This window comes from Amblyraja radiata, chromosome 7, assembly GCF_010909765.2.
Source record: "Amblyraja radiata isolate CabotCenter1 chromosome 7, sAmbRad1.1.pri, whole genome shotgun sequence".
NCBI lineage: Eukaryota > Metazoa > Chordata > Chondrichthyes > Rajiformes > Rajidae > Amblyraja > Amblyraja radiata.
The window spans coordinates 29,285,248-29,313,182 of NC_045962.1; the positions used below are offsets into that span (position 1 = coordinate 29,285,248).

At 42.9% G+C, this 27,935-nt stretch overlaps 1 protein-coding gene across 1 annotated transcript in view; it reads left to right on the forward strand.

The window, feature by feature from the left end:
* Positions 1 to 27,935, forward strand: part of myo3b (myosin IIIB) — a 398,335-nt gene that overhangs the window by 171,877 nt on the left and 198,523 nt on the right. The window contains exons 21-22 of the mRNA XM_033024000.1: positions 3,357 to 3,445; positions 3,630 to 3,759. Of these exons, the coding sequence (XP_032879891.1) occupies positions 3,357 to 3,445; positions 3,630 to 3,759 (219 nt within the window). The remainder of the gene's footprint in view (positions 1 to 3,356; positions 3,446 to 3,629; positions 3,760 to 27,935) is intronic.

Here is a 27,935-nt window from a genome sequence, read left to right on the forward strand (position 1 = left end):
GATTGAGAGAAGGTCATCCCCTGTGACGAGCACGGCGGCGACTTTTCAACTGCGCTTATTCGCAGCCACGCTGCAATAACGACGGCCGCCGCCATGTTGTTGAACTTCAAGAAGCCCAGCAGAGAGCACAGCACGACTTGATCACGTGTTCACGGGCTTCAATCCAGAGCCTGGGGGGGGGGGGGGGGGGGAGAGGGAGGTGGGGGGGGGCCATGTAACTCGCAGCTCATGGCTGCGCGAGGAGCAAAGGGATTGTGACTTAATGCAGCTGGCTTCAGCAGTTAGATTTTAAAACAATTTTAGTAAAAAACACGGGAAATAATGAATCAATTTTTCAGATGAGGGGATTTTTGAAATCATGAGATAAATCTCTACCAGAATATGTAAAAATGTCACCGTTACAACGTTGGGTTTTCGAAGAGATGTGAATCACAAGCAAACAAATGTAATAGCGAAGAGAGTTTTAATAGTTACTATACTAAGTAGGACCCGTTGGGTCCCAGCATCACACGGTAGGGCTGGTCCCCCAACGCAATATTCCACCTCTCCACCAATTCCAATATTGGTGGCCAGTGGGGGGGTCTTTCTGCAGCGCTTGTATGGGTGTTGTGGGCTGAAGGGACTGGTTTCCAGAAGGCTAGTATGGACATTGTGGGCCAAATGGATTCTTGGGCTGGCGGCTCAGTCACTCAAGCCTGTTGTGGTGCCAGCTCACTCACTCACGGCTGGTGGGCTGGCAGTTGACTCACGGCTATTCCTTGAAATTCCATTTCAAGCAGGGTGCAAGACCACCAAATTCAAGTGCAGTTTCTTACCACTTCAAGCAGGGTGCAAGGCCACCAAATTCAAGTGCAGTTTCATACCATTTCAAGCAGGGTGCAAGACCACTAAAGACAGCGAGTCGTGACCTCTCCCTCCTCCATCTTGCAATGACTGAGCCATGCCCACACTTCTGGGTTTTATAGTCCCTTACCCCACCCACCAGAAGGGGCATGGCCTTCATGGCATGATTGACAGGAGAGAGAATCTCAACATTTTTTAAACACTAATAACTCTTTTATTTTTCATCGATGGGAAAAATCCTCGGCACCTGATGAGCAGAGGGGGACTCCCAAGTAAGATGACCAAAAATCACAGCCGTAAGTGGTAGCGTTTTTTCTAAAATCAATATAAAGCGCAAACAAGAAGGGGTCAGGATTAGACTTTTAATTATATAGAAGGCAACTTTAATTAGGCAAGGCAACTTTAATTCGGAAAGGCAACTTTAATTAGGCAAGGCAACTTTAATTAAGCAAGGCAACTTTAATTTGGCAAGGCAACTTTAATTAGGCAAGGCAACTTTAATTAGGCAAGGCAACTTTAATTGGGCAAGGCAACTTTAATTGGGCAAGGCAACTTTAATTGGGCAACACAGCTTTTTCATTTCCAAACCAAAGGCAACACAGCTTTAGCATTTCCAAACCAAAGGCAACACAGCTTTAGCATTTCTAAACCAAAGGCAACGCAGCTTTAGCATTTCCAAACCAAAGGCAACACAGCTTTAGCACTTCCAAACCAAAGGCAACACAGCTTTCGCATTTCCAAACTATATTTTCAAACCACATAAAGGACACTGACAGGTCAGTAAAACCACTCACAGTTTAGTAGACATGTGTTCAGTGTTATTCACAGCTCAGACTGAGAGACGTGACCCTCTCGCTCCCCCATCTTGCAGAGACTGAGGCACTCAACACTTCTGTGTTTTATAGTCCATTCAGGAGAGAGAATCTCAACATTTTTTAAACACTAATAACTCTTTTATTTTTCATTGATGGGAAAAATCCTCTCATCCTGCGCAGTGGAAGGGGACTGAGTAAGATGGCCAAAAATCACAGCCGTAAGTGGCAGCATTTTTTCTAAAATCATTATACAGAACAACAAGAAGTGGTCAAGATCAGACTTTTAGTAATGTAGATATGATATGATATATATGGATGGATGGATGGATGGATGGATGGATGGATGGATGGACGGACGGATGGTCGGACGGACGGCCATCCTTCCATCCAGAGATTCATTGTGCAATTTTACAATCTGCTGGTACCTTTAAAGTTTGGAAATCTTCGTACTAATAGTTCCACTAACTCTGCAACCACTTCAATTAAAATCTTCAGGTACAAGCTTTTGGCACCTGGTGACAAGTCTAACATTAATAATATCAGTTTTACCAAATACTTTGTCGCTTGTGATAGTGTTTATTATAAATTCTTCTTTATTACGGGTAGCACAGTTGCGCAGCGATAGATTTAGTCGTCGGTACAGAGTTTACAAGTTCTCCCTGTGTTTGTGTGGGTTTTCTCCGGGTGCTCCAGTTTCTTCCCACATTCCAAAGACATGTAGGTTAAATGGTTTCTGTACATTGTCCCTGGTGTGTGATCGAACTAGTGTTACTGGGGATCACTAGTCGCGCTGACTGGCCTGTTTCCATGTTGTATCTCTAAATTATTTAAATGTGACCGTCTCAGGCGAAAGAGCATTTAACCACCACCTCTTGCCCCTCACTCCGATATTCAGTAGGATTTATACCTTTGGCGACACCCCAGTGTCAATAGCACAGGTCACTGTTGAACATAGACCCAGCTAGTCCAGTCATTTAAATACCATTACTAAAAGAGCAAATCAAAAGCTGAAGGTGTGACTCATTCCTTGAAACCATAAAACCTTCCAATATCTACATGATCTACAAGATACCAAGGATAATGGAATACCTGTTGCATGCCTGGATAACTGCTGTATGAATAACAATAAAGATATATGACTATATATTAAGAACTCCATCCACCACTAAACAAATGAACCTCTTCATCACAAGCTGCAGATTGCACTATATACAAACAGCACAGTAGTTACTGGCTGAGGTATTCTGACAGCACCTGCCAAACCACGGCCTCTGCCGCCTAAAAGGACAAGGGAATGCCATCAGTGGCATGTTTCTCCCTCCCACCTCACTCCATCCCCTTTCCACCCGAGTTGTCCACATTCTGATGGAAATATACTGTTGTTTCTTCATCTTTGTTGGTCTAAACCCTGCAACCCCCATTCAGCAAAACTGTCATCAGACGATCTGCAGCATTTGCATTAGAGGACCCAGAATTATTTAAGCAAACATGCAAATTGATAATATCTGCATGAATTGAAGGACTCGAAAGTGTTTTAATCCAGTAAACCTGAAAATGTTCATTCATATTTGTAAAGTTTACGATATAAATAGTGTTTAGCATTTCAACTTTTTATTTACAAAGGGCCACTAATTCAACCTCCCATGGATATACAGATACTGTAGGAAAATCAATTATTTACTGCATATTATATTTCAGATAAATTTGAAGACAACTTACGGACAAATTATTTTTGGAGACCAAAAGGCATGGAATTGTGTTTTGGAGTTGAACATTACGCTGGCAAGGTATGAACATAAACTTAAAATGAGACGTGCTTAATATTTGTCATTTCTATTTTCCTTATTCTTGTCATTTATCATGAGTAAACAGGAAATATTGTTATGACTTTAAAATATGTAAACATCTGCATGTGGTTTCTTGCAATAAATTAAGATCGGAATATAACAGCAATGTGTGATGTTTATACAGGTTCTATATGATGCATGTGGTTTCCTTGAAAAAAATAGAGACACACTTCCTGCAGATATAGTAGTTGTGCTAAGGACATCGGAGAATAAATTGCTTCAACAACTCTTTTCTGGTCCACTCACTAAAACAGGTAGGAATGACCTTCGAATTATTCAAGGCATATTCTTGGTACAACATGGATAGGAAAGGCTTAGAGGGAAATGGTCCAAACACAGGAAGGTGGGACTAGTGTAGATGGGGCATCTTGGTTGGCATGGGCGAGTTGGGCCAAAGGGTTTATTTCCATGCTGTATGACTCTGACTATAACAGTACAGACAATAATAGCTGCTAGTCCATAAAATGTAAAAATCAACACTGCACAAATCTATTTAATTTTCTGTGGGTATTCTTCATGAATAGTGAAATGTTTAGTTTAATTTTTAGTTCAATTTTATTATTATTATTATTATTGTCACGTGTACCGAGGTACAGTGGAAAGCTTTTTGTTGCGTGCTATCCAGTAAGCGAAAAGATTATACATGATTACAATCAAGCTGTCCACAGCGTACGGATACAGGATAAAGGATATGACGTTTATTGCAAGATAAAGTGCAAAAAGTAGATAAACTATGCAAGTCCTTTAGTTATGTGCGGTGGCATGAGAGTTTATGAAGGTTGTCCCAGGAAATAACGGAATCTGTAAATTCCTCTGGTTAAAAACGATTACAAAATATAAAGTACTATGAATATTTGAACAGTAAATTTATCTGTGCGATGCAAGCACAAAGTTGCATACATTTGACCATTATTATTTGCTGACATGATAAATACTGTATAAATACTCTCTGGTTGAATATAAATATACTGCAGATTACAAATATGTTAAATAAGAACTAATAATGATGCACAGACTCTAGCAACTTGAGGGGAAATCAAATGAAATGAGAAGAAATATTTTGAAAATTATTCTGAGCTAATGCTTCAATTTTGGGGGTTTGATGTGCCGGAATCGCAAATATACTTGTTTAAAAGCAATTAGAATGTTTAAATTTTTTTTGAAAATGTTGGCATATAAAAAGACTGCATTGTTAATGTGAAAAATAGACAAAAGTGAGTTTGAAATGGTTGATCCTTTGACAATTGCCTTATTTAAAGGACAAACTGGATCAAAAATATTCAAAAATATTATTAAATAGCATCGAGTCTGGCAAGATATATAATTTATTTTTCATCTTAATCTAATATTATTCGAAAGAGGCCAAAATGAAATAAAATCTGCTAAATTGTTGGCTAGAAATTCTAGCGCACCTTAAAGGAAGTGGTGAGTTTGCACAATGTAGAACAATGTCCTGACCTGAAACATCACCTATTCATGTTCTCCAGGGATGCTGCCTGACCCGTTGAGTTACTCAAGCACTTGTCATGCTTTGATGCAATGTTGGGTTTTGTGCTGAGGGTCAATGTATGACATTCATTTACTTCACAAGTTTCCTAGCTTCAGTGCAATCTTGACAAGATAATGTTGTCCTGGGACAGATTACCTTGAAGAAGGGTTTCGGCCTGAAACGTTGCCTATTTCCTTCGCTCCATAGATGCTGCTGCACCCGCTGAGTTTCTCCAGCATTTTTGTCTACCTCAGATTACCTTGAAGTATATAAATCGCATTAGAGCCACAAGGGTGACCAACACAAGGAAGTACCTGAATATTTTTTTAGAATTGCACAAAACCAGTAGAAATTATTTTTTAACTTCATTTTTTTTCTGTATGAAAATAGGTGTTCTGTTGCTTTATGCTATTTAATAGTAAGATTAAACGAGAACTTACCAGTTTGAAGTTTGATCTTGATTTTATGGGGAGTTACGATGAGCGATTACGTGAAGAAGGGCCGTCCGTCTGCGTGCGCGTCAATCTTCAAAGCAGCGGTGTTAAATCACAGATAAAAAGAAGACCTGAGAATAATAAGATTGTGAAGAAACTAGAACTTCCATATAACCTTGATAGTATGAGGGTGGGAGCGGTGGGCACGTAATCGCTCATCGTAACTCCTCATAAAATCAAGATCAACCTTCAAACTGGTAAGTTCTCGTTTAATCTTACTATTTTACTTCGGAGTCACGTGAGTGACTACGTGAAGATTTCAAAGCTCTGTGATTTTACGCCGGTTATGAATCCAGGCGTCACACACTGAATGGATTGACCATGGATGCGTGTAATCATTAAAGCATTCAGACATTACGTAGTTAAGTAAAGTAACTGATGCATTAAATGAAACAAAAGTTTTTTAAAAAGTTACCCCTCCCAACCTTGGGGGGGAAACTAAGGGACATAACTTAAAATGGTACGTGCAAACACCCCCAGTCCGGTTATGGGTTTGTTATAAAACCGGTGGACCGTTATTTCATTCGTCCATCCTGCAGCCACTAGGATGTCGTCAAGGGGCACGTCCATAGCTCTTGCTGCCGACGTAGATGCAGCCCTGGTGGAGTGAGATTTAACCATATAAATGTTTACTCCTGCTACCGCCATTACCTCTTTTGACCATCTGGAGATGGTTTGAGTTGACACCTTTTGGTGTGTCTTAAAAAAATATATATATTTTTTTTATGGCTGATGAGGACCGATTGTTCTGAGCCTCTGAGGTTCTCCGTAACTCTCAGATAGTGGTGTTAGTATGTTACCACCCACACAACCGTTGGTCCTCTGGATATGCCAAGAACTGGATCTCCATCCCTGGCATTCCTGACCTGCTCTGTTTTATCAGGTTCCTGATTAGGAATGTTATGTTGTTCATATTGGTGGTCATGTAGTCCAACCGTAGCTTTTGCAGTGTCTGGACTCTTTGTCAGCATACCACCTTCAGGGTTAGTTATAGGCGGTCCCCACTGTCAAAGTAGGGTTTGTACCACGCTCACATCCCATGTGTCAGTGTACCTTGGCCTTGGAGGTCTTAAATTGTAAATTCCCTTCATGAATTTTGTTGTAAAGGGGTGCGTTCCTATCGAACTGTGCCCTGCTTCCGGCATCAGATTGGAGGAGAGTGCGCCACTGGCACTATAGATGCACTATAACTTAGTTTATAGTTATAGTACAGTTGATAGGAACTCCAAGACATCCGTTATCCGAACTGTGTTGTATTTGTTCGGACAGTCCTATGCCTTGAAATGGCCTCCTCAGAATCTGCAGACCAACAAGTTATACGTTCATGTAGTGGATGATTGCTCCTTGTAACTGGGTTCACTAGGAGGTCCCTGCTCTTGGGTACAGCCATTACTGGCTGGACTATAATTCCCAAAATTTTTGGGGACCAGGCTTGAGTAGGCCAATCTGGCACTACCAATATGCCTGCGGCTTAGTCTTGCTTGATTTTTGGTCTGAAAACCTTATCATACTGAGCCTGCCTTGTCGGGCAATTCTGGCCATAATTCTGAGTCTGCCTTGAAAGACGACTCTGATCATATTTCCGTGCCCAGCTTTCAAGCTACCACCGGCTTCAGTGAGCTGCTTACCCCCTATGGAGGTGTGGGGTGTGTTGTCGCCTACTGATGAAGTTTGCTTGTCGTTGGTACCTTAATTGGTCCGACAGCTTTTGCTTCCTTCTTCTGGTCTTACCTGAAGAGAGGATTCGGCGGCTGGTTTCTCCAAAGTCACCCTGATAGCGCTGTTCCCTTGCCGGCATTTGTGCGGATATTCTGACAACTGCTGTCTCTTGAGGCCATATGCATGTGCTTCAGTATGTTCATACTTTAATTCGAGATCAGTTACCTACTGATCTCGAAACCAAATTTCGTTTGAACGTTATGTGAGGTTCAAATGACAAATAAATGGTATTGTATAGTATTGTAATTCGAGATCAGTTACCTACTGATCACTCACACTCCCCTCCATTGAGAGTGAGATTTGTAGGTAGCCCTGAAAACAGGTGCTGCCGCAGAACCCTGAGGATACCTGCGCTGACATGGCCCCTCCAGCGGGCCTAAATTAGATTCTTGCTTTGGGTCAGACTGAAACTGACCGTGAATGCTCCTCTCCTCAGAGCAGGAGACATTTTCTAGATCTCTATCCAGGGAAGCACCCAGTGGAACCTGGATGATTGCAGAAGTATTTCTTTTCTTTTGTGCTTATTATTTATTTTATGTAAAGCTCTTTGGTGCAAGTTAACTTAAACAGTGCTATATGTAAAAGTTACTTACTTCCTTTATTCTGCTTGCCCCTGGGAAGGTTCCCCTCCCCTGCTTTTGTACTCTGATTCAGAGTGGTTTCTTCCATATGTACTTCCCCCTCCAATGGGGAAGACATTGGGTTGCCCCATTATGCGAGGCTCCCGGTACTGCCTGCTGCTTGTAGGCCCAGGCTGACACAGCTCTCTCCTTAGAGCAGGTCATTGTTGGAGCAACTTCTCCAAAGGTTGCTCCTATGTGGGAGAGTCGTCCTCAGACGCTCTCCGTTGAGGGAGGGTATCCCTTTCCCTCCCCGGACTCTTCTGAGTCAACGGGTTGTTTGACTCGCGGGTGGATTTTCCCGTACTGCAGGACCACCAACGGAGCTCTCCTCTTGCAACAAGTCTCCTGCCGGTCTGCTGCCGGCGCTAAATGTCGGGGAACACCGTTGCCCGCTACTGGGAAATGCTGCGGTCTTCGGCAGCCGACTTCCCCGCGGACCGTCTCCTCGACATCTGGGCCCTGAAACTACAAAAAGTTTCAAGCACGAAAGAACGCAGGTAAGTGATTCAACTTTCCTTACCTGCCCATCCTAACGGCCTGGGAGGACACAGTGCCTCTCCAGTCCGTCGCGCGTTGCGTTCAGACGGAATGACGCGCACGCAGACGGACGGCCCTTCTTCGCGTAGTCACTCACGTGACTCCGAAGTAAAATCAGCATTTGTGCAGTTAAATTTCAAAGCAAATGGTGCCAGATTTCTCAGCAGTAGCCCAGGGGAAGTATATCAATACAGGCTATTAAAAATTGAATTCTCAGTTTAACAGTGAAGAATGTTGTGAATAGAATTGTTGTTGTTTATAACAAAATTATCACAAACAGACCAAAATGCTGGAGGAGCAGATTATATGATTTCTGTGGAGTAGACTGAAAGTATACTAAAAAGCACCATCGGCATGGAGTGACACAGTGGTGCAGCAGTAGAGTTGCTGCCTTATAGCGCCAGAGACCCGGCTTCGATTATGACTATGGGTGATGTCTGTACGGGGGTTAGACGTTCTCCCTGTGACCACGTGGGTTTTCTTCGGGTGCTCTGGTTTCCTCCCACATTCCAAAGACGTGCAGGTTTGTAGGTTAATTGGCCTTTACAAATTGTCCCTAGTGTGTAGGATAGAACTTGTGTAGTTGTCGTGTTAGCATGGAGTCGGAGGGCCTATTTCTCTAAATCTAAACTAAACATGTTCTCAGAGACTGGCCAAAACAAAATTTGTCACTTGGTTCATAAGGTTTGATTTACAGTGTTTTAAATGTAAGGAAGAGGAAACCATTTATTTTTTTGTGAACGAGTAAAAGCATTGAAAGATTAGTTGAAGAATCATTCACATTATTCCTTCTGGATAGTTTACGCAATGAAATGTTGACTGAATAGTTCCAGCACATTTCAAGGTTGAAATTTTGCTTGAAAGCTTGTTGATTTGTTTTTTCTGCACCCATTTTTTCTTCTTCGCTGAAGTGAAATCATTCAGTCAAAAACATGCAATATATTGAACAGCAATTAAGATAAGCAGACTGCAAAATTATCATCCTACAAAACACATTATAGCAGTATAATTTCCAACAAATATCAAACAGGTATATTGTGAAATATTTTTCAAATATTTCAAAATATTGTGAGTTGCATGTAAAATTATGTACATAAGATTATGAGGAGTATAGATAGGATAGACAGTCAGAAACATTTTCCCAAGATGGAATAGTCAAATAATAAGAGGCATATTATTAAGGTGAGAAAGACAGTTTTTTTTTACACCGGAAGAGGTAAGTGCCTGGAACGCATTGCCATGGATGATGGTTGAGGCAGATATGATTGTGGGATTAAGAGATTTATCAATAGGCAAATGGGTTTGCAGGGAATGGAGATATATGGAGTACGTGCAGGTAGATAAATGATGGTCTGGCTATCTGGAGGAGAGGAACACCCCTGTCCCCTGTCTCCATCAAGGGTGTGGATGTGCAGTTTACCAAGGAGTACAAATACCTTGGAATTAGACATAAAAAGCTGGAGTAACTCAGCTAGACAGGCAGCATCTCTTGAGAGAAGGAATGGGTGACGTTTCAGAATTACTCCAGGTTTAAACCAGCATCTGCAGTTCCTTCCTACACAGTACCTTGGAGTTTACCTGGACAATAAACTGGACTGGTCCAGGAATGCTGAGGCACTGTATGAGAAGGGGCAGAGCCGGCTTTACTTTCTGAGGAGGCTCTTCTCCTTCAACATCTGCAGTAAGATACTGCAGATGATCTATCAATTGGATCAGGAAGGCTGGCTCCATCCTGGGGGTGGAATTGGATGCCAAGATGTTCTTGGAGGAGAGGATGTTCCTCAAACTGCGGAGCATCTTGGACAATACAGTTCACCCCCCTCCATGACATGACATGAGGAGCACCTTCAGCAAAAGACTGGTTCCACCAAGATGTATACAGAATGCCACGGGAGATCATTTGTCCCTGTGGCTATCAAACTGTAGAACCCCTCCCCCTTCAAGGGATGTGGGGAAAAAGCCGGAACGAGGTACTGATTTTGGATGATCAGCCATGGTCGTATTGAATGGCTGTGCTGGCTCGAAGGTCTGAATGGCCTATTCCTGCACCTATTTTCTATGTTTCTATGTGGTGAGGTAGACTGATTCCCCTTCCCTCTCCTCAATCTTTGCACATCCCCAATCCTGGACTTTCCACTCATCACTTTAATTTCATGTTTCATGGATCTTGTTGTGTTTTATGACTGTTGGCAGACCAGTTTCCCTCCTGGGATAAATAAAGTTCTCGTGTACCGTATAATGTTTGGTACCGACATTATGGGCTGAAGTGCCTGTTCTTGTGCTGTATTCTAATTTCCACTGCTATTCTCATTCAAAATTCAATGTACAATATGATAGAACCAACTAAAGGCAATCAATATCATTTACTGTTGCACTACAACGTTCAGTTCAATTGCAAAATTATAATAATTAAAATGTTATTGGATTTCTTTGCACTGTTTAAATGAGAATTCTTCCAGCACAATTACTATACTATTCAAGATAATGCAACACACTGATATGTTCTCCTTGTGATTAGTCTTATCTCATAATCATCTCAGTGGGTGCAGAACCAATTTCACTAACTTCATCTTTAATGATGTTTCTTCCAGCAACTTACTTGTAATAAAAAAACAATCTGGATATGACTTCAAGTTAGCTAAAATTAATGTAGGCAGCGTCTAATTGCAACTGTACTGTTGGCCTTTGGTAGTATACTTAACTAAGGAAAAAATATTATTAATCAACATATGTTTGAATAGTGAAGTAAAAGCTTATTTATTTTACTGTTGTAGAGCATAATCATATTTTCACTTTGATCCCCACTGTTTTTATGAACACATACATTAAAAAAACATCTAAGTACCTTCATAGCAAAAGAAGGAGAGCAGCTGGAGACAGTCAGCAGGTCAGTCAGTGTTTGTGGAGGGAAATTGATAGTTTTGGGTTTCTAGAGTAAGTGTGGAGGAGAAGTAGCCAGTTTAATTTAGTTTATTAGTTTAGTTTAGAGATACAGCAGAAACAGGTCCATCAGGTCTGCGCCGACCAGCGATCCCTGCACATTAACACTATCCTACACCCATTAGGGACAAATTTTACATTTACCAAACCAATTAACCTACAAACTTGTATGTCTTTGGAGTGTGGGAGGAAACAGAAGATCTCGGAGAAAACCCACACAGATCACGGGGAGAACGTACAAACTCCGTACAGACAGCACCGTAGTGTGGATTGAATCCGTGTCTTTGGCACTGTAAGCACTGTAAGGCAGCAACTTTACCGCCGCACTTACCATCGAATGCAAGAGACACGGTTGGAGGTGAAACATTTGCCCAGATGGAAGAGCTGTTTAGGCCCCTAGATGATGCTGACAGAGAAGGTATAGGGATTCAGATTTAAATTTAAAACTTGTATTGCATGACCAAGTATTGTACAATATTACAATAGGTGTTTTAAAAGTTACACAAAGTTATTAGGACTCGTGACCATAGTTGTTCCCAAGCCGAACATCTTGCTTTGTTGAGAGCTAGTTTGCTTAAGTCCATAATGCTTGGTATGCTCGGAGTGGCGGCGCGGCTCTGGCTGCAGCGGCTCACCGGCAGTCCTGTTTGTTTTATGTTTTTTGTGTTGTTTATTTCGTTTTTGGGTAGTCTAGTTTTGGTTTTTAGTTTGTGTTTGGGGGGGGTTGAAACGGGGCTTGCTGTCTCTCCCTGCGGGGGAATGCGACTTTTTTGTCGTATTCCCCTTCTCTGCCTCCGTCTGCACTGAGGCCTAATGGCGGAGCTGGCGACCTCGAGGCTCAGGAGGCAGCCTGTCAGGACTCGCCCTGAGCTCGCTCTCATGAGGGCGGCCCGGCTCGGGGCTGGAACAGTGCTTCCGTGAGGGGCTGTGACGCTCCCTGAGGGCGGCCTGGCCCAAGGAAGGAACGGTGCTCCCGTCGGAGTGGCCGAGCTCGGGGAGGTACGGCGTTCCCAGCCCGAGGGAGGAGCGGCGCCCATGTCGGGGCGGCCCAGCCCGGGGAAGGAGCGGCGCCCATGTCGGGGCGGTCCGGCCCGGGGAAGAAGCGGCGCCCATGTCGGAGCGGCCCAGCCCGAGGGAGGTACGGCGCCCATGTCGGGGCGGCCCAGCCCGAGGGAGGTACGGCGCCCATGTCGGGGCGCCCAGCCCGAGGGAGGTACGGCGCCCATGTCGGGGCGCCCAGCCCGAGGGAGGTACGGCGCCCATGTCGGGGGCGGCCCAGCCCGAGGGAGGTACGGCGCCCATGTCGGGGCGCCCAGCCCGAGGGAGGTACGGCGCCCATGTTGGGGCGCCCAGCCCGAGGGAGGTACGGCGCCCATGTCGGGGGCGGCCCAGCCCGAGGCTGAAGATGGCACGATACTCACGTGAGGGTGGCTGGGACGGTGTTCTGGCGGTGGTGGCCTGAGTCCGGGGTTTGGCCGCGGGCCAGCGGCTGCGTCAGCAGGACTGGTGGGCGGCAGCTTCGACCACCCCGGGGCGCGGTGATTGAGCCGCGGGACAGTTTTTAACATCGCCCGGTGGGGGATCGCCTCAGCGCAGAGGGAGAAGAGGAGGGAAGAGACTGCAGACCTAAAGACTTTTGCCTCCATCACAGTGAGGAGATGCTGGGTGGACTCACTGTGGTGGATGTTAATATGTGTTTATTGTTGTTTTTTATTGTATTGTATGTATGACTGCTGCAATTTCGTTCAGACTTCGGTCTGAATGACAATAAAGGCTATCTAATCTAATCTAATCTAATGACAGCGTTGTTCATGTATGTAGCTTTTTTTCATGTGTGATTTATCAACCTCACTAAAATTAGACCAGCAAACAGTTGGTGCGGCGTGGCCAGAGTAGATTCAGCTAACAATTTTGTCTTAAACATAGCGATGTTGTTATTGTGCGTCACTATGTTACTTGTTGAACTGAGCAGATAGATCTAGGCTGGCATTCCAACTTGGTAAGCGCACTTAGTAGGAGCTGCAAATTTTGAGGTGTTGTCTTTTAGATCAGAAGCTCCCTCTTCTTTCTCAGGAAGAGCTGAAAGATCCTACAATACTCTTTCAAAGGGGTGAGTTATCCCTGGTGTCAATATTTATCCCACAAGCTGCTTTTCTTAAATTCAGATTATCTGCCCGTTGCGAAGCTGTTTGAGAGAGCTTGGTTTGAGCCAACTGATTGCCAACCTTCATACTTTTTAAATGTATTCAATTAATTTGATTTGGATTGTAATGAAGGGATAATACCTGTTCTTAATGCAAGTCTTTCTCTTCTAGCCATGTGTTGATTTACAATTTTCTCACACATTTTGTTGTCTTGCAAGCTTGCAGATTTCCCCAAAATCTGCTGGAGTCTGTATGTACCTCTTGTTATTCACAGCAGAGAGGGAAGGTATGCCAGACACCCTGCGGGGCAGCAGGACGAAAAGCTCACCAACACACTGTGAGGAGTTTATCGTTTACCAAGAAAAGCTAATGAATTGTTTATTATTTGAAGTCTATTTGAAAACAACATCAAAGCCAGCTCATTACCATCTCAAACACCTGTTATCTTAGAGCATTGAATGCTCAATGCTTTACAATGCATTTAAATGTAATTCTTTAAATGCCAAAATAAAATAATGACTACTGAGAAAACAATTAGACTATGGATAGTCACATCATCCCTGATCACTAGTACCCATAATAACTAAACTTTAAACTCCTCAAACAGATATAGTTTGGATTTAGGTGCTTTGAATAGGAAAAAGTCCAGAGAGTGTACCTTGGTAGCAGGCAATTCCAGTTAATGCATATTTGTGTCTTCAGGGTTTTGAATAACACAAGAATGTGAGTGTTGCTGAGTAATACAGTGTGATGTACCTTGAAGGCTCATAGATTTCCTGGGACTTCACTGAAAAGATCTTTAACAGAAGGGACATTTTTGCCCAACTCTTTTGCTTTTTATCCCCAATATTCTGAACTGGTATAGACTGCCGAGAGGAAGAATATGCGTGCAATCAAATTTTGCAAAATATGTCATTTAAGGGTGCATTTATTCCATGCAACTATTACATTACAAAGATATATCACACATAATTCCTGTATTTTTATATTCTCAATTTTTAAATCAAAATGGTTTTTCTCTTCTAAATTTAATTCAACATTATTTGTAGAAGCAACAATCAACTACTAAACAGATTATTATAGATTGACACAAAAAGCTGGAGTAAATCAGCGGGTCAAACAGCATCATGTGTAGGAAAGAACTGCAGATGTTCATTTAAACCGAAGATAGACACAAAATGCTGGAGTAACTCAGCGGGACAGGCAGCATCTCTGGAGAGAAGGAATGGGTGACGTAACGGGTCATGGCCCTTCTTCAGACTGAGACTCGGGGGAAAGGGAAACAAGAGATATAGATGGTGATGTAGAGAGATATAAAACAAACAAATGAAAGATGCAAAAATGTAAAGATTAAATTAAATTTCTTTATTTATATAGCACATTTTTAGTCAACTTGCATTGACCCCAAAGTGCTTCACATAATTACATCCACACACACAGGCAAAGGTGGGTGAAGTGTCTTGCCCAAGGACAAAGATGATAAAGGAAACAGCCCATTCTCACCTAATGAACAGCTAACAATGGCCTGTTTCCTTTATCATACTTACTTTTAGCATATCTTTCATTCATTTGTTCTATATCTCTCCACATCACTGTCTATATCTCTCGTTTCCCTTTCTCCTGACTCTCAGTCTGAAGAAGGGTCCCGACCCGAAACGTCACCTATTCCTTTTCTCCAGGGATGCTGTCTGACTCCAGCTTTTTGTGACTATCTTCAGTTTAAACCAGTATCTGCGGTTCCTTCCAAATCAAAGGATAAAAATAATTGGGTTGTGATTCGTAAAACGACTTCTCCCAAATGATTTCTGAAATGTGGCATTTGATTATCCAGTGTGTATATCACATCCTTGCAGAACACATATAAGATTCTCATCTAAAAGGCATAGAGGTTATTGGGAGTTGCTTGTCTGGCTTGAGAAGAAATAGTTAGTTTAGAAACATAGAAAAATAGGTGCAGGAATAGGCCATTCGGCCCTTCGAGCCAGCACCGCCATTCAATAATATCATGGCTGATCATCAAAACTCAGTGCCCAGTTCCTGCTTTTTCCCCATATCCCTTGATTCCTTTAGCCCTTAGAGCTAAATCTAACTCTCTCTTGAAAACATCCAGTGAATTGGCCTCCACTGCCTTCTGTGGCTGGGAATTCCACAGATTCACAACTCTCTGGGTGAAAACGTTTTTCCTCATCTCAGTCCTAAATGGCCTACCCCTTATTCTTAAACTGTGACCCCTGGTTCTGGAATTCCACCAACATCGGGAACATTTTTCCTGCATCTAGCCTGTCCAATCCTTTAGAAATTTTATATGTTTCTATAAGATCCCCTCTCATCCTAAATTTCAGTAAATACAAGCCCAGTCGACCCATTCTTTCATCATACGTCAGTCCCGCCATCACGGGAACTAACCTGGTGAGCCTCGGCTGCACTCCTTCAATAGCAATAATGTCCTTCCTCAAATCAGGAGAACAAAATTGTGCACAATACTCCAGGTGTGGTCTCACCAGGGCCCTGTACAGCTGCTGTAGGACTTCCTTGCTCCTAAACTCAAATCCTCTCGCTATGAAGGCCAACATGCCATTAGATTTCTTCAGTGCCTGCTGTACCTGCAGGCTTACTTTCTTTCAGTGACTGATGTACAAGCACACACAGGTCTCGTTGCAGCTCCCCTTTTCCTAATCTAACACCATTCAGATAATTATCTGCCCTCCTGTTCTTGCCACCAAAGTGGATAGCCTCACATTTATCCACATTGTACTGCATCTCCCATGAATCTGCCCACTCACCCAACTTATCCAAGTCACCCAAAGGTAGACACAAAATTCTGGAGTAACTCAGCGGGTGAGGCAGCATCTATGGAGAGCAGGAATGGGTGACGTTTCAGGTCGAGACAAAAAGATAGAAAGTGGGCAGACAGTAAGACTTGTAGGAGAATTGGGAAGGGGGAGGGGAATGAGTGAGAAAGAAAGGGCTATCTGAAATTAGAGAAGTCAACGTTCATATCACTGGGATGTAAACTACCAAAGCGAAATATGAGGTGCTGTACCTGCAATTTGCGCTGGGCCTCACTCTGACAATAGAGGAGACCCATGCCAGAAAGGTCAGATTGGGAATGGGAGGGGGAGTTGAAGTGCTGAGCAACCGGGAGATCAGGTTGGTTACGACGGACTGAGCGGAGGTGTTCAGCGAACCCATCACCGAGCCTGCGCTTGGTCTCGCCGATGTAGAGGAGTTGACATCTGGAACAGCGGATGCAGTAGATTACGTTGGAGGAGGTGCAAGTGAACCTCTGCCTCACCTGGAAAGACTGTTTGGGTCCTTGGATGGAGTAGAGGGGGGAGGTAAAGGGACAAGTGTTGCATCTACTGTGGTTGCTGGGGAAAGTACCCGGGGAGGGGGTGATTTGGGTGTGAAGGAATGAATTGAACAGGGAGTTATGGAGGGAACGGTCTCTGCGGAAAGCAGAAATGGGTGGAGATGGGAAGATGTGGCCAGTAGTGGGAGCCCGTTGGTGAAAATGCCGATTATATGTCATATGCGACGGCTGATGGGGTGGAAGGTGAGGATAAGGGGGAGGGGGGAGTAAGAGCGGAGCTGCAGGGATATAGAGGAGACCCTAGTGAGAGCCTCATCTATAATGGAAGAGGGGAACCCCCATTTCCTAAAGAATGAGGACATCTCCGATGTCCGAGTATGGAACACCTCATCCTGGGCGTGACGTAGACGGAGGAATTGGGAGTAGGGGATAGAGTCTTTACAGGAAGCAGGGTGGGAAGAAGTGTCCGTCACCCTGCAGCCTCATAGCATCCTCCTCGCAGCTCACACTGCTACCCACCTTTGTGCCATCCGTTTGTGATCTGAGTAAATTGTATGAGAGGACCAAATTTGTCGATGAAGGTACTCCAGAAATATAACTTCGATTTTCTGAAGGTCTTTGATACAGTGCCATTTCAGAATATTTCTAAAGATTGTAGAGTTGTGAAATAGATCTCAAATTAATTTGCTGTAGTGTAATTATCTTGATAGTGGGCAGCAAAACACAGCAAAGCTTCAATATTGATTGAACAGAGTAGTTGCTTTGCGTTCCTTACTGTTGGCAGGATTTGTTATATATATATATATATATATATATATACACACAATATACAAGAATAAATGAAAATAAAGAAATGCTCCTTTTAGGCACATGATCCTGTAATAGTGAGGGATCTTCAAAATGCTATTTTGACTTTTCTTTGAAGTTTCTCAAACCATCATCCTCTGCTTCCTTCCATGAAACCAATTCTCTATCCTGTCGGCTAGCTCTCCTTAGATTCCATGCGATCTAACCTTCCAGAGCACCTAACCATGCAGAATCTGATCAAATGCTTGCAGAAGTCTATATAGACAACATCTATTGCTGTGCCCTGATCAACCTTTTGTCAGTTTCATAAGGGGTTAAAGGTTGAGGCCTGAGGGTACACAAAAATGCTGGAGAAACTCAGTGGGTGCAGCAGCATCTATGGAGCGAAGGAAATAGGCGACGTTTCGGGCCGAACCCCTTCTTCAGACTGATCAGTTGGAGGGCAGGGGGGATCACAGAGGGTGTGCAGTTAGAGAGGAGGTTGTGAAACTGTCTCCGGAGAGAGGAGGAGAACTTCTTCAAAGTAGGCATACCTTGAGGAGATATCGCAGTGGAGTAGACAAAGTGTTCAAGAAGGAACTGCAGATGCTGGAAGATCGAAGGTACACAAAAATGCTGGAGAAACTCAGCGGGTGCAGCAGCATCTATGGAGCGAAGGAAATAGGTGACGTTTCGGGCCGAAACCCTTCTTCAGACTTATCAGTTAGGTTGAGGCCTAACTGATAAAATTAAATATAATTATGAGAGGTTTGTTTAGGGTGATATTAGTTGATAATCCTTGATCAATTGATGCTCAAATGATCACAAACTGCTGAACAATGAGTGATGAAATTAATTGGTGATTCTGGAATGATTAGGAGTGAATTTGATCACCAGATTCATTAATTGGGAGGGAAATTGAATAATTGGGTGAAATTGATCTCTATCCCTCACTTGATTAGGTGTGACATTTTATATTTTTTCTGGTTAACTGGGGAGACATTTATCATGACTCTCCCATTGATTAGGAGTATATGGATAACTACTTTGATTAGGGATGAAAGCTATCAACTCCAAATCAAATGGGGCGGGGGCGGGGGGGGGGGGGGGAGGAGATTAATCATTAACTCTCAATGGAACATAGGTGGAAATTGCTGACTGATTCCTGATCCATTGGGATAAAGTAAATGAATCAAGAGGCTTGCAAGGAGTAAACCTCTTTCTAGTGGTGCGATGTATCATGGTGACTCAGTGGTTTAATCAGAGAGCTAGTCTCTGTAATTCCATTACTCTCAACATTTAAAGTAGGGAAACAGAAATCAGTATTGCCAACAGGGATGATGAAACATATGCCCCTTATTCCCCTGGAATTAACCTTTACTGAAGGGGAATATATTTTGGTAGTGAAAGTCTTCTCGAAACATGTTTTCTCAGTTATAATATCATTTGCTGCTCTTCACTCTTCACTCCTCAGCCTGACTGTGGACGCATATCTCACTTTCTGGATTCTCTACCCGATCTGGGCATTGGGTTCATCCACCTCAGACCCTAGAGCTGTCACCAATACCACCCAACCATGTCTTGTTTCCAATATCTGCACTGCCAAGTGTGACTTCAACTCCCATGCTCGACACTTGAACTCTCAATCTAGGCTGGTGCTCCCAGTGCTAGGCTGAGGAAGGCTACCGATTAAACAGCTGAAGCAGCCCCCAAAAAGACCATGCAGTTACTCCTGACTATAGATGCTGATCTTCAGATAGGGGGCATGTGAGCGGCAGGTTTTTCACACAGATTTAGGTGGATATGTTGAATGAGCTGACTGAGAAAAACAGGGGTGGTACAGTGGTAGAGTTGCTGCCTTACAACCACAGAGACAAGGGTTCGATCCTGACTATGGGTGCTGTCTGTACGGAGTTTGTATGTTCTCCCTGTGACCACGTGGGATTTCTCTGGGTGCTCCAGTTTCCTCCCCCACTCTAAAGACGTACAGGTTTGTAGATAATTAACTATGGTAAAATTGTAAAATTGTCCCTTGTGTGTAGGATCGTGCAAATGCTTGGTTTGCGCAGGCTCGGTGGGCCAGAGGGCCTGTATACGCATTGTTTCTCTGAAGTAAAAATAAAGAAAATGGTAGAGACGAGTACATTTCCATCGTTTACAATATATTTGGATAGGTAGATGAATAGGAAAGATTCGGGGACATAAGGGGCAAATGCACTTAGCCTAGATAGGCACTGATCTCTGTGGATAGGTTGGTTCTATGGGCCTATTTCCTTGTTTTATGACTGTGATTCTGTGAAGTGAATGTACTCTATGGGTACAAGCACAAATTTAGCATTGTGCATTTGTTTCCTCAAATTTCTGTTCCTCAAAAGTAATGTCACAGATTTTTAAGTATTAATATTTCACAGAGATTATTAATTCATTTATAAATTGCCAGAAGATGCCGCATAATTTTGTTTTGGTAATTATGGAAGAAAGATGTTTGAGTGTGCAAATTGCTACGGTATAAGTAGCAAGATAAAATTATTTGTAAAATTGAAGCTTATGAATAATTAGTAGGCATTATGGAATGCCAACGCAAGGGAAATTACAAAGAAGGATTGTTTGGATACTAAGGATGAAAAATTAGCCGACCAATAAGAAAAAATAATCTGTTACCACTTGACCTCATGTCCTAAAATGCATTAGTCATCCCAAAATAAAATGTCTAACTTTTACTTCAAGTTGGGAAACAAAATAAAATAAAATTAGTGATAAAAGTCACATTGATATGCCTGCTGTAAAAAAACATATTGCACAGAGCATGTGCACAGTGGCTTTCTTAACACAATTTAAGTGGTGGAGCAGTAATATATTGGATTTGATCAAAACTTTGGGGTGGCAGTAAATGTCTACAGAATGATGGGAAGTGGGTGTCAGTCGCTAAAATTAGTGTATATAGTTCTTTCAGCCTTTTGGATTGATTAGCAACATTTATTGTGACTTGGATCTTAAAACTAATCACCATTCATCTTTGTTGACATATTGTCTCAATTTCCAATTTTTGTGCCAAATATCTGAGCGCTGCTTGGATTATTGAGAGCATAATCCTAAACTGTGGCATTCAGTTTATCTAGACAGTATTCTGGTAGCTATATCATTCATCTGCTAGTCAAGCCACAATTTCCATAGATGGGAAATATTGTTTACAGCCTGCATTTAAGATATAAAACCATTATTGATTGCAGGAAGGCAATTGATCATAAAAAATACAAATCATATTCTGCTATGGGCAAGTTAGTAGAAGAGGGACAAGATTAGCACCATTTCTACAAAATTATTTATTCTTGTGGACAATTTTGGAACTGGGTATTATTTCATGAAAGTTATGGAAATAGGACACGATGTAGTGATACAATTTAGTTTAGATACACAGTGTGGAAACAAGCCACGGTCATAGGGCGACGGTGGCGCAGCAGTAGAGTTGTTGCCTTACAGCGCCAGGATCCCGGGTTCAATCTTGACTATGGGTGCTGTCTGTACGGAGTTTGTACGTTCTCCCCGTGACATGTGTGGGTTTTCTCTGAGATCTTCGGTTTCATCCCAGACTCCAAAGGCGTACACGTTTGTAGGTTAATTGGCTTGGTATAACTTGACTTGGTCCCTAGTGTATGTAGGGTAGTGTTAATGTACGGGGATCACTGGTTGGTGCAAACGCTGTGGGCCGAAGGGCCTGTTTCCATGCTGTATCTCTAAACTAAATTAAACTAAACAAGCCCTTCAGTCCACCAAGTCTGCACTGACCAGCGATAATCTGTACACTAGTTCTATGTCATCCCAGTTTTGCATCCTACACACAAGGAGCAATTTACAGTAGCCAATTAACCTACAAACATGTATGTCTTTGGAATGTGAGAGTAAACCTGGCCATCCAGAGAAAACCCACAGGGAGAATGTGCAAACTTCACACACAGAGCAGATAGGTTCAGGATCGAATCCAGGTCCCTGGCACTGTATTGTACTTCCGTTGGCGCTGGTGCCAGCAGCCTCCACCTACAGCCCGGTATCTTTTTGTTTTTTTGTTTATTTAGTTATGTTAAAGTGTGTTTTTTTGTGTTTTTTTTGGTGTTTTTATGTGGGGGAAGAGGGTACGGTGCGGGGGGATACCGTTCTTCAGTCGCTTCCTGGAGAGGACGCGACTATTATTCGAGTCGCGTCCATTATTCGAGTCGCGTCCTCGCCCCCCCCCTCCCCCCAGCGGCTTACCTGGATTGGCGCGGCCTTTCCTGCCGGGATCGACCGGAGCTCCAGCAGCGGCGGGACAGCGCTGTAACATCGCGGCACTGGCGATGCCTTACCGGGGGTCGCCGTCTGGAGCCCGGCGTGCTGGACCTGCTGCACCGACATCATGGAGCTGCGGTTTGCGGAGCTCCCAACGCGGGCGGCGCTGATAGACAACGCGGGGTCCTGCGACTCGGGAGCTGCGGACTCGGGAGCTGCGGACTCGGGAGCTGCGGACTCGGGAGCTGCGGACTCGGGAGCTGCGGACTCGGGAGCTGCGGACTCGGGAGCTGCGGACTCCGGCTGCGGGAGGCGGCTGATCAGGAGGTCCGGGCCGCTGAGGAGGAGGATGTTCACCGTCGGGGTTCGGCGTCGACGTTCCACCAGCCCGGCGTGAGGGCCTGAACATCGGGCCGCCCGGGGCGGCGACTGCGGGTGCTCGGAAGGCCCAGACCACGGATGAACATCTGGGAAGAGCGGAGGGGAGGCTGGCTGGACTATGGTGCCTTCCTCACCTTGGTGCAACTGTGTTATGTTGTGTTGTGGACTTTCTGTGTTTGTGCTTTTTTTTTAATTCAATTTTATTTTTAATATGTTTTATTATTTATTATTTATTTATTTTTATGATACTGCCTGTAAGGGAAATTCATTTCGTTGTCTCTAATTGAGACAATGACAATAAATTGAATACAATTCAATACAATATAAAGTAAGATAGCAACTCTACTGATGCGCCACATTTTACCAGATTGAACCCAGAAAAATATTTGATAATAAATTTGTTTTTAAGCTATTTGCTGAGAGGCCACCAATGGATCTTATTTTAGGAATTATATTGGAAGTAATGCATATTGGAAGTATTTGAAACTCTTGTCTTGCTTCCTGAAAGCAGAGTAGTAAGCGTGGTCAACGTCATGACTATCACTTGTTGATGAATCGTCTTCCACTCTATCCCATCATAGTATTCGGTCAGAGGCAGTCAGATCTCATGACCAGCCATCCCTTGGATCCTCTGCTGCAATTATCACTGTTTAGTTTTCATTGCTAGGCTTCCACTTTACCTACCTGTAGTTGCAGGATACATAAATTAACCGATATTTCCATTATTCCCTTCTCTTATTCAGAAAGGAAACTTGGGTTAGAATGTTTGTTGAAGACCAAATTTCACATGTAACTTTTGGTAATATCAAAGCTGTTTTGTGATTTGGTATAGACTATGTTAGGTTGAGAATGTACAGGAGAAATAATATAGGACAATTCTGCAGATGGCCCATTCCCTTGTTTCCCAACAGTGTGGTAATTCTTATCCTCCGAACAAACTGTGCTCTGTGGTGGGATTTTAATAATTCCATGCATTATTATCTTAATTTGGTTTATCCTGGAAATTACTGAAATGTAACCCTTCCTCATGTTGTAAAGTTGGGAAGGTGCTGGCACAAATTGAAGACTATATTCTTTCGGTTTGGAATTTCATTTTATATCAGAATTAATCTGGGCTAAAATTATGGGACCAAGGTCAAATTGGGTTAGGTCTTTAAGTTAGTCTGCAACTTCATTTTGAGGTAAGGGGAAAAGATTGTTGTTACGTCATTAACAACACTCATGCCTATTCTGTACCAGATAAATCTTAACTGTGGCTAAAGCTAAACACATCAATGGATTCAATGAACCAACATCCTTTCGCCACTTAGTTATAGTTGGGCAAAAAACAACAAACAAAATGTCCTGATGTTGGGAGTCTGGATCGTGAATTGGTTCTCTATCAGGAATGTTATCTTGTCCACTCTGTTCATATGCTGACTTGATTGTTTAATGTTATCCACAATTTCTAATTAGATTATAAGAGGAGTGGCCAGATAGAAGCAAAATGTTTTTAAAAAAGTGTTTTTTTTAAATAACTATTGTTTTTTAATGCAATGGATACAATTTGCACATGACTGTAGAAGTAATGCCTTTCATCAACCAAGATAACCTCCAGTTGTCATATATATATGGTTTGGAAGAATAGTTATTGAAGTGCTTGCTGCAATAGTTAAAGTTATCAGATCTATTTGCTCTTGCCGCAGTATGTAGGACAACTGCTCCTCTTGGCTGTCCACGCTAACAAGATCTGTAATTAGTTCCCATGACAGAACCTTTGGGGTTGTATAATAATTTTGCATAATGGTTTTCATTAAAACAAATATGCATGGTGTAAGAGATATTCATAGATGAGGGTTGACAACTTGCATAATATTGGCTTTGAAATTATTATTACAATAAGTGATCAGTCAGCTATGACTCATTTTTGAAGATAGTTCAAATATTTACTTGTATCCAAATTCGAAATAACCCTGACTTGACACAATGTTAATGTCATGAAGTTAATGTGATGGAATAAAATTAATGAAGAAACTAAGCACAGTTTATGAAATCAATTTTCTGTTATTTCTCCTTACTTATCGTTATTGTAGTTTATTCTCTGCCCAGTTCTCCCCCTTAGGACAGTAATAACGCTTGCATGATTAATTAGTTTCCTGAAGTCTTTGACCTTTCAGGCATGTGGTCTGAAAACTGCACGTGATTTAAATATTACTTAAAACATTATACAAATGGAAGAAAATCTGCATGGATTCCAATCTGTGCATTTTTTTTGCTACACCTGTCTGCAATTTGTTCAAAAATGTAACCAAAATTATTTGCATAATGAAGTATGAAAAGTCTAAACCATTATATTCATTGATTATTTGTAATGATTATTTTCATTGGCGTCTGGTTCATACTACCTCACGCCCTGAAACTACAGTGTTTCCTCATTCTTTCTTCCAATTTTGATTGTACTCATTTCAAGTTCAAGTTACATTTATTGTCACATGCACCAATTGGTACAGTGAGATTTGAGTTACCATACAGCCATACAATGATAATAACACAATACATGATAGAATTTAACATGAACATCCCCACACAGCAGAATCAACATTTCCCACTGTGAGGGAAGGTAATAAAGTTCAGTCATCTTCCTCTTTGTTCACCCGTGGTCGGGGCCTTTGAGCCCTCTGCAGTCACCGCTACGGTAGCCCGATGTTCAGGCCCTTTCGACGGGAGGATGGAACTTCGACGTCGGAACGGAAGAACACTCTCAGCGGCTTGGAGTTTCTGAACCGGCCGCTTCCTACCAGAGACCGCAGTTCCCGAAGTCCACAGGCTGAGCTGGACGGAGCTCCAACACTGGCGACCCCTGGCAAAGGATCCCGGGACCGCGATGTTAAAGTCAGCGCCGCCCACGGCTGGAAGCTCCGCAAACCACAGCTCCATGATGTTCAAGTCAGCTGGCCCAACACTCCGGAGCTACACATAGCGATCCCTGGTAAGGCATCGCCCGCTCCGAGATGGTAATTCAGTGCTGCACCGCCACTGAAACTCTGGCCGGTCTCCGGTAGGAAAGGCCGCATCAATCCAGATGGTAGGCCGCGAGGAGGGGGGGGGGGGGGGGGCGGGGCGAAGATGCGACTCGGAGAATAGACGCATCCCGACCAGGAAGTGACTGGGAAATGGTTTCCCCCTTCCCCTACCCACCTCCCCCACATAAAAAAGACTAAGAAACCTCCAGGAGCATACTATTAAACAGACTAAAAATAAGAAAAAGGGAGAAAGGACGGACAGACAGCTGGCGAGGTTGCCACGCACGGCGCCACCCGATGACGATTCCGAGATGAGTTTACACTCAGCGGAGGGAGAGAATGATCATAGGTTTCAGAAAGTAATGCATCAATTTGGCATAACAGTTTAGTATCAATGTGCCAAAACTGGGATACTCATAATATTAGGGTTTATGTGATTGGATACTATTACATATATGAAAGAACTGAAACTTTAAAAAATGAAAAAATACTGGAGCTTTGTTGTGCATTGTTTTTATAATAGTACTAGATCAAGTGCAGACGCAACGCGGGGAGGGAGGGTGGGGGGGAGGCAGCGAGCGGGACCGAGCCGAGGCCAGCGAGCGGGGCGGAGCCGAGGCCAGCGAGCGGGGCCGAAGCTTATCGTTAAAGACAGCAAAGTCAGAATGTTCTGGAAGAGCGGTTGTGGAGCTGTGCTCCCCTCACGTGGGATCCGGAGCAGTAATCGTTTTCTTTAAAAGTCCTAGTGTTTTTAAATAAATGTTAATCTATATATTTTTTAAATGCAACTGTTGTAAAATAAATGTTAATGAATGAAACGGCCAAGTTTTTTTTGAAGCATTTTAAAAAATGCAAATATTATTGATAGAATCGTGCAATGAAATATGAAATATGTAAAGTAAAGAAATAAGTTAAAAAAATATATAAAAGCTTATCATTAAAGAGAGCGAAGTCAGAATGAAGCAGTCAGCTCTGAACTGGATCTTCACCCGACTGTCCTGAGAGAGGGTTTGAAGAAGGTTGTGGAAGAACGGTTGGAAGAGTGACCAATGGCAAAATTGCAGCGTGGAAGAGTGACCAATGGCGAAGTTGCAGCGTGGAAGAGTGACCAATGGCGAAGTTGCAGCGTGGAAGAGTGACCAATGGCGAAGTTGCAACGTGGAAGAGTGACCAATGGTAAAATTGCAGCGTGGAAGAGTGACCAATGGTGAAGTTGCAGCGTGGAAGAGTGACCAATGGCGAAGTTGCAGCATGGAAGAGTGACCAATGGCGAAGTTGCAGCGTGGAAGAGTGACCAATGGTAAAATTGCAGCGTGGAAGAGTGACCAATGGCGAAGATGTTTTTAAAATGCAAGTGTTTTAAAATGTGTAAGCAGCCATTGGAGCGCTGGAGTGCCCCTCTCTCCCGGAGTGGGGGAGTGCCTTGTGACGTCATTTGGATTTTATTTTCCGAAATGGGTGAATTTTTGGGGCTGTTTTAAAAAATTTCAAGGATTAATAACTTCGGAAATGTAGGTGGGAATGCGACGGGAAGATGTTTATCGCCACCACGGGAAAAATGTGAGTAGGATGTGTGAAAATGGGAAGGCTGTGGCCTAGCATTTGGAAGAAGATAGGAAAACCAGATTGACACAGAGATACATCGTGGGCACAAACACAAACAATAGGAAGACTTTTAGTATTATAGAGATAGTGGAATTTAGAAGGATTAGTTTGATTCTAAAAGTAAATGCTTTGATGCAGTACAGCTTTCAGCCAATCAGATGTATTTAATAGCTAACCATGTAGTTTATTTGTTGATCATGGAGCTACATTAATTCTGTAACGTTAATAAATCATTATGAATAATTGAGTTATTCTGGTCATCTTTATACTTTGCCTCTTCCCAGTGTGCTAGCAAGCTCTCATTTTCATCTTCCTAATGCGTGCAATAAATTACTTTCAAATGTGAAAGTGTTACTTCATGTAGCAATTATTCTACATTCTCGCCTCACTCAAGTAAACATTCTTTCTAGATATTTCTATACTTTATTTAAAACTTGCCTTGAGTTGGAAAATGTTTCTCAAAGAAACTGCAAGAGCAACAAGGCCAAAAATGTAGGAGTAAAGTGAATAGACAGGTGGAATTATGTGAATAGAACTACCTAGTTCTTCAGTCTGAAGAAGGGCCTCGACTTGAAACGTCACCCATTCCTTCTCTCCAGAGATGCTGCCTGTCCCGCTGAGTTACTCCAGCATTTTGTGTCTACCTTCAATTTAAACCAGCATCTGCAGTTCTTTCCTTCATATCCAGTTCTGGCAATGGGGTGGAGGTTCTGCATAAGATCAAGCAGTGTTAAAGGTGCAAAGACTGGTTCAGTTTTAGTAATAATAGGGGAGAAAAAGGGTAAAAATTTGGATTTGTGGTAGAAATGAAAGCTCATGAATGAACAGAGTCTCTCTTTCCTTGTTAAAATGAAAATCCGAGTCGAGTTCACTGTTATAATCACAAGTACGGTGAGGTATGTTACAGTGGAAATCTTACAGCAGCAACATCACAGGCATATGGATTCGGGCAAACATGCCGACCAGCGATCACCCTGTACACCAACCAGCACTATCCTACACACTCGGGACAATTTACAGTTTTACCAAACCCAATTAACTTACATACCTGTTTGTCTTTGGAGTGTGGGAGGAATCCGGAGCATCCAGAGAAAACCCATGCATTCATAAAGAGGACGTACAAATTCCGTACAC